The sequence below is a fragment of the Tachysurus fulvidraco genome, chromosome 10, assembly GCF_022655615.1.
Source record: "Tachysurus fulvidraco isolate hzauxx_2018 chromosome 10, HZAU_PFXX_2.0, whole genome shotgun sequence".
Taxonomy (NCBI): domain Eukaryota; kingdom Metazoa; phylum Chordata; class Actinopteri; order Siluriformes; family Bagridae; genus Tachysurus; species Tachysurus fulvidraco.
Window position 1 is genome coordinate 10,506,811 of NC_062527.1, and position 13,195 is coordinate 10,520,005.

The following is a 13,195-nucleotide window of genomic DNA, read 5'->3' on the forward strand; positions in this document are numbered from 1 at the left end:
AAAAGGTATCAAATTATAAACACCTACATTTGTAGGCATTCGTGTACTTTGTAACCGGTATTAAAAAAAGAGCTGATAATTGGTGCATTAATATAGAGGAAACATGATCTGCTTGTATTTTGAAGCCAAAAGCTCTTAGTGCAGAACAAGCTATTGGATAAATGTAAGTTTTCTTGCACTGTGTTGGTATCTGTTCCATGCTCATGCTTGAGTGTTGGTGTATGACTGTGTGCACTTTCTTGCACTGGACATTTCCTGGAATTTATTTTGATACATTATCTTTATACATGGGCTATGTGGTGCTGTTTGCTTTAATGGGAGTTATTGCGGTCATTGGCGACATCCTGCAGGCGGCGGAAGAAAGCGCTGTGGTTCTCCTGGCACAGTCTCTTAGCAGGAGACTGCTGCTCCTCCTCCAGGGCCATGCTGCGCTTCTTAGTGGGCGTCTCTCCAGTTCGGAGCATACTGTTAATCTCCCGCAGTCGCTGAGACAGAATCAGAGCAGGATGAATTAACTTAGTAGGTAAAGGTATTTGTAAATGTTACAGAAATCACAAGACATAGAGGATAAAAATATGCACACATTATAGTGTGTTTTCATGTGTCAGTGTGATGCTTTACATTTGAGGGACTTGAGCTGACATAATAGAAGATTTTGTCTCTGGGGGTCAGTGGACTGTCAGACTTATGAGGAGAGATGTAGATGGAGTGGTTGTGAGAAAGGAGAACTCTGCGCGGTGAACCAATCCGGAGTGAAGGATATGGGCACAGAGGTGGAGTCTCTACCTACACAAATAAGAAATCGTAGTGAGAATTATACTACTTTTTGAAGGGATGCTAAAAAGAACAGTCTCATAGAATCAGGCAAAACATAAACAAAAAGCAGCTCCCACCCCTGCTTTAGGAGAGCTGGAGGAGTAGCGCAGTGCAAACAGTTTGATCTGTTTGATGTAGACTTGGTTGTAGAAACAAATGAGATCCCCCTGCTCCTCCTCCTCCTCCTGCTCTGGCAATATGCCGGGTGTGCGAGTGGGTGTAGAGGAAGCACTGCTGGGTTGAGGAACAGGCAGTGTGCTACTGGAGCGCATCGACACGGGACTGCTGTTTCCGCTCGTTGCTGCTGCGGAAGACAAGAAAAATGCTCTTAATTTCATTCAGGTTGAATGACCACGGATGCGCAGATTCATTTAGAAGAGGAGAATGTGTGGATCAAAATAACACATTTAAGAATTTTACTCAAAGTACATTCATAACATAACATATAATATAATATAATATAATATAATATAATATAATATAATATAACAATCTGAATCGAAGGAATCATATATAGTGGTTATGTTTAAAATAAATACAGAAAATGACAAAATAAACAGACAAAACATTATTTTTGTAAATAGTTTTAATTGTTTTTCATTTTATTTCACACCATTTATTGTCCTTACTGCTAAATTCTATTGGAAAAAAAATACTGTGTCATCCAATGTATGTCTATTTATTTGCACTTAAACATGCATACTTACATACATACTTTTGTGTGTAATTATGTAAATATTTTATATTTTGATAATTATTAAAAGGATTGTATCTATATTTTATGTTAGATAAATTTATGCATTGCTATAAAAATCATCAGAAAAAAATAGCTATATATTGAACATATAAAGATGTTGTTTATATATAGATGGCTGTATGGATAAAATTGTGTGTGTGTGTGCATGTGTGTGTGTACCTTGTTTAGGCCCTCCATCGGATGGAGAGTTCTGTCTGTTGTTGTCACTGTTGCCTGAGTGGTCTGTCTTTCGTCCTGATATCAGAACAGTCCTGTAAACCTGGAACAGCATCATAATCATCATCATCACCATCATTTTCACTGTCATCATTACCAACAATGGCTTTACAGTATATATCATGTTGTCCAGTGACACTGTGCTTACACTGCTGCTGGCCTGAGGTTGAGATCTGTAACACTTCATGATGTTCTGGAAGGATTTATCCTCTTTAGTCACCTGTTCAACACACAAGTAACAGACTGTGTAAAGGAACGCAGCAAGAAAAAACATCTGCATTATTTTTTTATTCCAGTTTTCTTTTTCTCCCTCACCTTAGCTATGACATAGATGGCACACATGAGCAGCTGGTCGAGGTGGCGATTCATCATGAGCTCTGTGCAGTGTACCAGTGAATACTCAAAACAGGTCCAGATCTTCCTGCGCAGATCCGTGCTGATGTCCAGCTTCACACACAGGTCTCGGAGACGTACGCTGGCCAGGTGGTACACCTGATACACAGGCCCAAAAAGCACTTACTATAAATTTATGTAACCTCAATGGTTTAGCGAGTAATTAGGTTACTATATTATCAGCGAAATCAACCTTGACGTCCTTGCTCACCTTGCGGAAGAACAGACAGAGGGAGCCTGTTCTCTGCACTCTGTTTGGTGTCCCCTGCTGAGGGCTCATCTTGGCCTGCTTGCTGGCTGTAGGGCTGGTGTGAGCATTGCCAGCAGGCATGGTGGTCGTCAGCTGTTGGGTGTTCAGTGAGCCAGTCAGAGCCTGGGCGGTAAGAGGCTGTAGTCCTGGACCACTCTGTCCCGTCATGCTCACTTGCACTGGGATAAAAGTGATGCCCCCATTCTCATTGGCTATCCCTGCAGAGAGGTCATTTTGGTTTTCAGCCTAATGACTTATTATGTTTGCAATTAAAAAACAAATTAAAACAAACATCTAACAAGAACAAAAAATACCCAGCTTTGTCAAAATTGGCTCATAATGGTATCTTATAAGCATAGTACTTAATTATTATATTTATAATTAGCACATCATCCATCCAAAGAAACACTTGAATACTTCACTGCACCTTGCACAGGTATTGTAACGGTCTGTCCATTGTTAGCAGTAACAGTAGCTGTTGCCATAGTGACCACAGTCTGGCCTGGTGGTATAGTGCTGACCAATGAGGGCTGGCTGACCCTCGTTGATGCAGGAGGGTCAGAGGTCATCTCCGAATCCACAAAGAGGCGCCTGCGTGCTGTACCTGTGGGTGGGGTACTGTAGCGTTCATGGAGAGTTGTGGAAGAGGAGGCCACTCCTGGAGGGAGCAACAGGATTAAAGTATATTGTACAGAAACAAACAAACAAACAGTACAGAGTATAATGTTACACTGAGTGTTTTTAGTGAGTCATTTGTCCCACAAGCCTGTACCTTTTCCTGATCCTGCAGTATTAGCACTGATCTCATTAGTTTTAGGGGTGTGAAGGTTGCCAGATCCATCCTCCAGGTACTGAGGAGGAATGACCTAACATACATGTACACAAATAGAAATGATTGTAATTACATCATCAGACATGAAATGCATATAAGACAAAAATAAATTAGCTATTAATTAGCAGTACACAGAATTTTTGGGCTGAAAATGGCCAAAAATATCACTTTTGTTACAAGTAAAACTTTTTAGCAATAAAAATTTGAAAGTGAACTTCAAACACTGTTTTCTTTCTTTATTTATGTGATATAGTAATAGAGTACTAGAACATTTAGAACATTTATTTAAAGTTATTTCCTTCAAATTTTTGTCAGCTTAGTGTGTCTTAAATATCTGGGCGAGAAATTTTCATTTTCAAGAAAGCATGGTTAGAAACAGGTGTTCAGTCTCACCTCCTGACAGGAAGGCACATGGTTTTTGGCCCCTTTAATGCTCTCCCAGAGTGGGGAACTCTCTTTCCAGGCCAGGCTCTCCAGCACCTGCTCCTCCACATGGTTCAGATGCTTCACCACCTCCCTGACGAGACCTTCTTCCGCCCGAACCAGCACCTCAATCACCTAATGAGTGGAAGAGAATGAGAAAGATTGAGATAAATCCATTCTGATATGTACCTCTGAGCTGGAAATAAACATTACTGCACTGTACTGGTTTGTATTGACTCACCTTATAAAAGTGGTAAGGTGGAATGTCAAAGGTCTGTAGAACCCACTGGAACTCACCAGGTGGATGATAGGAGAAGATGACAATCTCTAGACAACAGGCTATGAGTGAACGGTGGAACATGTCCTGCTCTAGAATACACTGAAGAAGACATTTCCCACTCAGTTAAACATTACTACTTAAACATTGTAAAGCTCACAATCCCCAACTGACCTGAGTCAACAACTTACTGTAAGGAACATGTTTGTGGTGTTTAACTGGCTAGTAAACCTTGGAATTGAGGTTTTAAATTTTCCACCTTCACCCAATGTTCAGTAACAATAATTTTCAGTAACTTTGTGCAAATTCTTATGTGTCGTATTTTGTTGAAACAAATGTCAATGAACATGTGTTAATTGACTTTTACACTGTTAATGGTTTGTTCATGCGGTAGTACATCATTTGTTTATGCTAAGTAATTCACAAAGTATTGTTACTTAAAAAAACGTTTATCTAAATCATTACCAACAAAATAAACATATATGAATGGGTGAAATCTTACAGAGAGGTCATTGTCACCCAGTCTTCTCTTCTCCTGGTCAATGATGCCCTCCAGTGTTTTATAATACAGTGCCTCAGCTAGGCAAAAGTATTTCACAGCAATATCTGCAATGTATGAAAATATACATATATGTATAGACTTGTTATGGATAAATTCACTAAACTTTATGTTAAATATTGTGAAATGGTTGTAACATGGTAAAGTTTAAAACCTCTTGCTAGGCCTCGGTTTTCCTCTCCCTTGGCTTCATAGCTCTGAAGGAACACCTCGGACATCTCTCTCAGTCTGGATGCTATAGCTTCACTGGGGTTTCTTGCACAGGCCCTAGGTTTAAGAATAAAATAATGTACTCTAAATAAATAAAAGTATCATTTAATGTTTAAAAAAACAAAACCAGTTTATTAGCATGGCAATAACAGGACTTGTTTGATGCTATAATGTCTTACTTTTGTTTGTAAGCAAAAGTATTTGCTGGTCTAATATTGCAAATCCTGTTTGCTACTCTAACTCCCATGTTCTGTTCATTAATCAGGAATAAATGTCCAGCGTCCATGACATAGTAAACAAACAGTTAATGATATGTAATATAGAGGGCACATGTGTGTGTTTGTGTGTTTGTGCTGTGTTAATTACTTCAGCATGTCTCTCAGTCTCAGGCTCGGCCTGTGTTTGAGTCCTGACAGTAGACTGTGCAGACGTGCGATGCCTTCCATTGCAGTGGACACTGGTGTTCCAAAAGCACTGTCCTGTAAGTATGTCCTCCCCGTCAGTGGAGTCGACACTTTTAGAGCTGATGCCTGTGAGGGAGTCATTTTAAAAGAACTCAACTAGATGTGTCTTTTATCTTATAAAGAATACACACAATACATACAACCTACACCAGACCTGTGTTTTATTTAATCAATTCATGATTTTTAATATTTCATCTATTATTATTATTATTATTATTATTATTATTATTATTATTATTATACTCTGTTTGCTTGTTATTTTTATTTGTTGATTTATTATTATTTTAATTATTTTTATTTCTCAATGAACAACTTAATACTGACTTAATTATTAATTCATAACATGCTGAGTACATAAACATTTTATGGTCAGTTATGTAAAGTAAATATAAAGAAACTGGTCATATTTTAGCTTGTCGTTTTTTTTTCAGTTTGTGTAATTCACATGCAGTGTCTCACAGTGAGGGATTTGTGCAGAATGCTGGGAGGTCTGTCCTGGTTCTCTGTCCCCTCACACAGATATAGTCCTGGTGTACCAATGTCCTCTTTGTTTCCGTCACCCAGAAATATCCTCTCATCTAGCGCACCTGATGACAGAACATGCTCCTCATATGCCCGGTTCAGAGAAGCACTAAAACACACACACACACACACACACACACACACACACGTGTCATGATCATGCAGTAGGGGTGTGTGCAAATGTTCATACATCAAAAGAGAGAGAGAGAGCGAGAGAGAGAGAGAGAGAGAGAGAGAGAGAGAGAGAGAGAGAGAGAGAGAGAGAGAGAGAGAGAGAAAGAGAGAGAGAGAGAGAGAGAGAGAGAGAGAGAACCTTTAAAATTTAGGTCACACCCACTTCAAGTGTGATACAGACTGATACAAATATTCATTAGATTTAAATACAGATACAGAAGGTGGGATTATGTTACATACCTAGCATACAGAAAAACTAATAAAATTATTAATTAGCTTTAATCCTATTGCAAAGACTTACAGACTGTCTCCAAAATGAACAGGATCCAGGAATCCTGTCAGCGTCTCCTCCTTTCCCTTTAAAATCTGTGAGGAATAGAAATAAGTAAAATAATTATCAGTTATAAAATAAAAATCCACAGTGTGTCTGTACAAACCAATATCATGACTTTCAGTACTGCATCTGTCACGGTGTTTTTAAACATTTTTCAAACATACATTAAGGTGATACTGGTTTATGCTGGTATTATCTATTAACTATAACTATGTGTTAAATACACATAGTTATTTTTTTAAATCATTATATATACTATTACAGTTTTTTGTCACATTTGTAAAGTATATCATACCAGGATGATATAAGTACATGTGGTAATTTGATCTTTTTGGATGCTCTTGATTTCTCACCTTGCGTTCAAAGAGCTTCTTGATGAAGGGCTTCCAGAAGTGTTCCTTTACCCCTTTAGCATCGAGTACCACACCATGATGCAGTTCACACAACTGCTCTATGAAGCAAAGTGAGCTGGAGCCTGGCTTATAGTCCTTACTGCTAAAATCCTCTGAAAGTCCTGTTTACACACACACACACACACACACACACACACACACACACACACACACACACACACACACACACACACACACACACACACACACACACACAAAGATATAGAGAAAGAGACTCACACACAGTTGTGAGGCACACAGCTGATATGGCAGATGTAATTTCATGCTATTTCTCTCTCTGGTAAAGTGTGTGGTGTGTGTGGACATGTGTTTGTACCTTTGAAGTTGGGGTTGAGTAGATCTTTGCGGCTGGAGCACAGCAGAGAGTTGGAGTAAACCAGGTCAAGTGCACACAGCAACAGGTGATAAGAGTTCACAAGGTCGTCACTGATCATAGGGAAGTTTCCTACAGGAAACAACAGGACACAGACAGAATGGACGGTAGGTGTGAATTTACTCAAGACAAAATGATTAGGATATACATACAAGGGTTAAATGGTTAAGCATAATATGTGACCTGGGTGAGGTTATGAATAGCACAACTCAATCAACCACTATCCAGCTCTGTTGTTCTTATCACAAATCAAACACTGACAAGCTGACCTGCGACGCACTTTAAAACAGCAATAACACACAGACATACTGTATATCAGCCAGACAGGACCCTGATCGCCTTGCATAACAGGAAAAGTCTGCAAGAGAGAGGCTGCTTTGCTCAGCGTTGTGGAGTAGATTTATTTCTTCCTGTTTAATTGATTTCCAGAGGAACCTTCACATACACAGGTCCAGACAACAATCCCCTTTGCCTTGGCCATAAAAATGATAAATATTTAGACCATGGCACCACCAAACCAGTATCCCTCAACTGGACACATTCCAGAGAGACTCTGTATTTATGAGGTAAAGAAACTATAATATCAATACAGAAACATGCTCAAAACACTTCATAATAAAGCTGTTTAACAAAACCTGCTCCTCTTATCAGCTATTACTATTCAAAATATAACAATATCCATTATTAAATATGCTATACATATAGAATAGTATTGAATCGTGTTATAATTAAACTCAACACTGTAGTACCAAAATACCGTCGATATTACTCGTAACCCAAAGCTTGAGAAAATTCTTATTAACATGTCATTAACAGCCACGTTCAAACACACATCATGTTCTATGACATGTACTTACAGGATCCTCAATGCAGTCCACAAAAAAATAAAGCTGCAATGGAAAGTTTCAGCAAAAACGATTTCTGCAAATGGCAAATGCAGAATGAGGGAGATTTAAACTAAAGACAGATAGGGGCAAAGAGGAGGGAAATACAGACTGCTCCACTGGCCCTGCAGAAACCATTGGCTACTTAAATGCAAACAAGTCCTGACTTGTCATCTGCACTGGTTGCTATGATAAGCAGTGCACGCTACTCATGCCCGAAAATGATTGTCTCAGTCAGCATGCTTACTTTTCTTCCCCCTGCTGTTCTCTCTGCTGCTGTCAAAATCTATTGTTCTCTAATGTCATACTTCATGCTAGATTTTATGCTAAACATGTTGCATGGGTTTATAATTCAGCACAGCAATGCATTTAGTTTATTTAGAACAGTTTCTATTTCTTAAACGTTAAAAGGTCAAGGTATATGTCGACACTTACATTTCTCATCTTTTTACTAAATATCATTTCTATTAGTTTCACTGTAGCTGCTATACAAGTTGTGATGAACTGAGTATTAAGACAACGAAGGTCGAAGGCTTTAAACACTCAAGGTTATAAATGCTTGTAAATCAGCCCTATTACAATGTCATGATTCAAACAATCATTACAGACACCCTCCAAAGTGGTCTGTTTCAGAGGAGGCTAGAGAAAATGATTGCAATCAGGCAGTGTGTGTGTGTGTGTGTGTGTGTGTGTGTGTGTGTGTGTGTGTGTGTGTGTGTGTGTGTGTGTGTGTGTGTGCGCGTGCGCGTGTGTGTAAGTCCCCTGTGGCGTGTAGCTGATGCAGACAAGCCGGCACAGGCCCTAATAATGATTGGTGGTCACGTGGCCAAAGTCTTTTGCAAATCATCCAATAGAAATAAGCTCTAACTACATCATGGCTAATGACCCTTTACTCTTGAAGAGATTTTACCTAGGAATATATTTAATAAACACTACCTCTCTGCGTCCTCAGTTCACACCTTTTACTTTTCTTCTCTTTATGACTATTGTGACTTTCATGGTTCATATTTCAGACAAATTCTTTCATGTACTTTTATTTTTACAGCATTTTTATAGTATGTCTGCATACTTTCAGCTACACCCAGCACAATTCTGGTCTTCCAGTGGACAATTCCATCTGTCACTTTTGTGCATGCAGGGTTTGTGCATGCAATGTTCATCATTTAACTGTTTTTTTATTATTATGTTTCCGACACTCAAGCAGCAAATAACAGCACTTTTTGGATGCATGGCAGGTTATCGGGCAGTACTGCAAATGAGGAGCCGTTCTTGTATAGCTTTGCAAGCTGACTTTTTTGCAATGCACTTAGTGCAAACGCTCGCACCACAGATCTGAAAACAGCACACCGCACAACATACTGAACTCTCAAGGCTAACAAGAGCAAAGGTCCAGGGGATGGAGCTGGCCCTGATCCAACTCCTCCTTATAATAGTAACCCTATCACCTTACTATTAACTCTAACCCATGAGATGCACTTATATACACACTTTTCCAACTTAAAACACACTGAGTTGTCTCCACCCTTCCCAGGTCAGGTCACGCCAGAGTCACGTCCAATCTTCCCCTGGACTCAAAGATCTGCTGTAAATAATACTGCACTTTTGCCAATGCCTGTATGAGTAGAGTCATGTATCTTACCTTTTGCATGCACGAACAGGACCCAGCAGAATTGGAAGAGCTCAGCCACAGTGCAGGGATGTCGTCTAAGGACACAGGAAACAACAATTAGTTTAAGCTTCTTAAAGGTTTATAGCTTGGCACAGAGACAGACTAGGAACATATTTTAGTAGTTATGTTTATAGTTTATCTCTGAGATAGTTTATCACTATTTATATTAGAGATAAAAAAAAAAGTAGAACATTGTAAACATGTAAATGTACATTCACATGGAAAAAGTGTCTAAGTAAAAGAAATGACTGTATTAGCTACTAAACAATTGACCTTTGGCATTTCCTGGTTAATTCCCATGGCATTTCCTGGTTAAGTCCCATTAGATCCGCATACACATGTACTGTATTATTATCATTATTATTATTATTATTATTATTATACTGTAGGTATAGCAAAACCAGTGTTTTTACATTGACTTACTTTTGTTTCCTGCTTCTGTGTGTTCTGGGCGGTTCATCAGAAGGGGGTTTAAATATGTCCCTAAATATGGGGACGTATTTCTTAAAAATGACAGCTGTCACAGTGAAGTTCCTCTCCAGCTTTTCTGTGCTTTGCCGGAATTCCTTTGGCAGGTTAGCCATATCCTGCCATTTCTGCATTTTGCTGAAAAACTCGATCAAACTAGAAGTAGAACAGAGGATAATCATTTAAAAGTGCATAAAATAAAAGTACATATTTAAATATGCCAGTTGCATTACCATGATGACAGCCTTTATAGTGTTGTTGAAATTGTCAAACAAAAGGCTTTTGTTGCTAAAGTATTTTGGGATGTTGAACACTTAGATAAGTTCTAGTTTTAACTTCTTCTAAAATCAATTTTAAACATTTGTTTACAAAGGGCATGTCTGGTATGGTGACATATGTATGTAATAACCTGCATAATGTTAATGACCTTGGCAATAATTGGTGTTGTTGTTGTTGTTGATTTCAAGTGACTAAACATTCTATTTGATCACATTTGCATTCATCATGTGTTATTATGAGAGAAAATATTATCAGTACAAACTTTATACTTTATATTACAATTTATAAAACACGAAGGAATGTGCTATTATATGAAATTATTTTTTCCATATTAGAATTTCTTTAAATGTTTTATTTCTCTTATACTACATTTTGTCAGCAATTACAATTTTGGTTAATTAAAGAATGATGTCATATTTGCCATACTACAACCTTTACGATGATAAACTGATTATTGAAACTTAATGTGAGTGAGAAGTGTTTGTGTCCCATTCAATCAAACTCAATACTGCAGATTAAACACTTATCAAGATCCCTGTTCTAGTGCCATGCTTAAATGCATGATGATGTACTCGATGAAGGGATTTAGAAAACTGGATGTAGTGATTTTCCGTGATCCCTGACCCATGTGATCAGTGAAACACAGGGTGCAGTGTCACATACAGTATAAATGGGTTACACACCTCTGTTCTGAAGAGCGGAGAATCCGTGTGAGGGACACATAGTTGCCTTCAGCTGTGCCTTTACCAACAGTGGGCACAGACGTTCTACAGGCCACATACAGAGCACAGGCCAACCAGTGCAGTTCACTACCCTGACACAGGCAGACAGAAACAGAGAATGAGATACAAAAGAGATAAAAGTAATAATTATTTAGTAGTAGAAGTAATAATAATATTTATTTTTAATAATTATTTTTTCTACATTAGAATGTCTTGAAATGTTTTATTTCTCTTATACCACAGCATTTTGTCAACAATTACAATGTAATAATAATAATAATAATAATAATAATAATAATAATAATAATAATAATGTCTTATTATTATTGTCATTGTTGTTGTACATAAACATTTAAATATGATTCAATAATCAGAACATAGATCTTAAGACAAAAAATATAAGTCCACATATAAGAGCTTCAGTCTCCTATAAAATGCCATGAGAGTCCAGGTGGGAAAAACATTAATAATACAGAAATAGATGACATTATTATTAGACAGAAAGACAGAGTCTTTATAAAAACAAATGTTCATCATTAACTACGATTAATTATTATGTAATTAATCTAAACTAATTGATCTCTAAATCTAATGATAAAAGGTAAATATTCCTTTGTGTGTAACATGGACCCACAGATGAGGTCCTGTGAGTTTAAGAGGTTAATTCATAATTTAAACAGTTATTAATCATGTACCTTATTATCTTGTACATTATTTATAGCAAATACAGATCGAAATGTGGATAAAAGCATTGAAGAAATGCATTTAATACTATTATACTATAATACTATTTTAGATAATCCTTATTTATTTATTTATTTATTTATTTATTTTCACTTTGTCATTTATTTGAACTGTGCTACAAAAGTTCAGGTGACTTGTGGGATTTTTTTATATTCAGTTGTTTTTTTTGTTGTTTTTTTTTAGCAGTAATCATTCATTTGAAGCCCATTTCAGAGCTCAGTGTGTTGTAAGAGATAAGGCCTGTGTGAACTGGGAGATCTAAAGCCAACAACTAGTAAACATGCTGCACAAACATGGTGCTTTGTTTTGGTTATAAACCGTACAGATGCATTTAAATGTCCACACGTGAGTCACGTGAGCCCCAGGATACCTGCCCATACCTCACTGCGTCCTCACCGGGCCCGAGGTAGCACAAAACAGCTCTCTCTCACCTCTAAAGTGTAGTTTTTGCTGATATTTTCGTAGCTCCTCCATGCCCCGTTACTCGCCTCCTCGTCCATATTCAGAGCTCGGCACAGATCTTCAAACGACAGCCTTGTTTTCTGCACAGCCTCTTCTTCCTCGTTCATTTTTACGTGTTATAAACCGAGCTGAACGTTTTTGTCTGTCTAAAACGAGCGATCTGCTATTAAACACTAGTTAAAACAGGTCATTTACAGAGCCGGAAGGTAAATTAAACCCGAACAGAAGTGTTTCAGTGCTGTACGGCAGACTGTAGCTACACTTCTGCACACTGTAGCCATTTAAATGCCCTTTGACAGACAGATATTACTTTACGTAAAGGACGTACGTCATTTGCGCACCACATAGCCGTAGGACTGTGGATTTGACGTAAATAGTATCACGATTCAGAACACGTAGAAAGACACGGAAATGCTCTCAACGCCCACTTTTCACTTACCGAATACAATTTTTACTTCTAAAATCTATTTCACGGTTTCAAACTACTTTGTACATTCGGCCAAATATAAACCTGAATCTAAATCGACGATTATATTTCCAATGCAAAATGACACTTTACCTCAAAACAGCACACAATGTCAATGTTTTGCTATAAATCGTGCTTCCTTCAAGAGCTCCGAGAATTCTAATTCTCATAATATAATAATTATATTACTATATATTTATTATATAACTAATTTAATAAATAACTGATTTAATATATTATTATGTTTCCAACGCAAAATGACACTTTACTTCAAAACAGCACACAATGTCAATGTTTGCTATATATCATGCTTCCTTCAAGAGCTCCGAGAATTCTAATTCTAGTTATATAATAATTAAAATATTATACATTTATCATGTAACTATATATATATATATATATATATATATGTATATATATATATATATATATATATATATATATAATTATTATATATTATTATAACAGAACTAGTTTGAAACGTCAAT

The 13,195-nt window shown here is 37.4% G+C and overlaps 1 protein-coding gene across 3 annotated transcripts in view; it reads right to left on the bottom strand.

Moving 5' to 3' along the window:
• Positions 1–12,944, bottom strand: part of rbl2 (retinoblastoma-like 2 (p130)) — a 13,598-nt gene extending 654 nt beyond the window's left edge. Inside the window, exons 1-22 of one of the 3 annotated variants that reach the window (XM_027173226.2) lie at positions 12,211–12,944; positions 10,997–11,127; positions 9,990–10,190; positions 9,537–9,601; positions 6,957–7,085; positions 6,581–6,741; positions 6,195–6,259; positions 5,657–5,828; positions 5,100–5,263; positions 4,678–4,790; positions 4,467–4,570; positions 3,929–4,066; positions 3,658–3,822; positions 3,205–3,298; positions 2,860–3,090; positions 2,394–2,650; positions 2,105–2,281; positions 1,938–2,009; positions 1,733–1,832; positions 894–1,117; positions 622–786; positions 1–485 (exon numbers count right to left, since the gene is read on the bottom strand). The exon at positions 1–485 is cut by the window's left edge and continues 654 nt beyond it. In XM_027173226.2, the coding sequence (XP_027029027.1) occupies positions 312–485; positions 622–786; positions 894–1,117; positions 1,733–1,832; positions 1,938–2,009; positions 2,105–2,281; positions 2,394–2,650; positions 2,860–3,090; positions 3,205–3,298; positions 3,658–3,822; positions 3,929–4,066; positions 4,467–4,570; positions 4,678–4,790; positions 5,100–5,263; positions 5,657–5,828; positions 6,195–6,259; positions 6,581–6,741; positions 6,957–7,085; positions 9,537–9,601; positions 9,990–10,190; positions 10,997–11,127; positions 12,211–12,348 (3,240 nt within the window). In that variant the 5' untranslated portion in view covers positions 12,349–12,944 and the 3' untranslated portion in view covers positions 1–311. Of the gene's footprint in view, positions 486–621; positions 787–893; positions 1,121–1,732; positions 1,833–1,937; positions 2,010–2,104; positions 2,282–2,393; positions 2,651–2,859; positions 3,091–3,204; positions 3,299–3,657; positions 3,823–3,928; positions 4,067–4,466; positions 4,571–4,677; positions 4,791–5,099; positions 5,264–5,656; positions 5,829–6,194; positions 6,260–6,580; positions 6,742–6,956; positions 7,086–7,870; positions 7,893–9,536; positions 9,602–9,989; positions 10,191–10,996; positions 11,128–12,210 lie in introns of those variants that run through there. The other 2 variants (XM_047819918.1, XM_047819919.1) reach the window with 2 other exon arrangements.
• Positions 12,945–13,195: the final 251 nt, after the last annotated feature.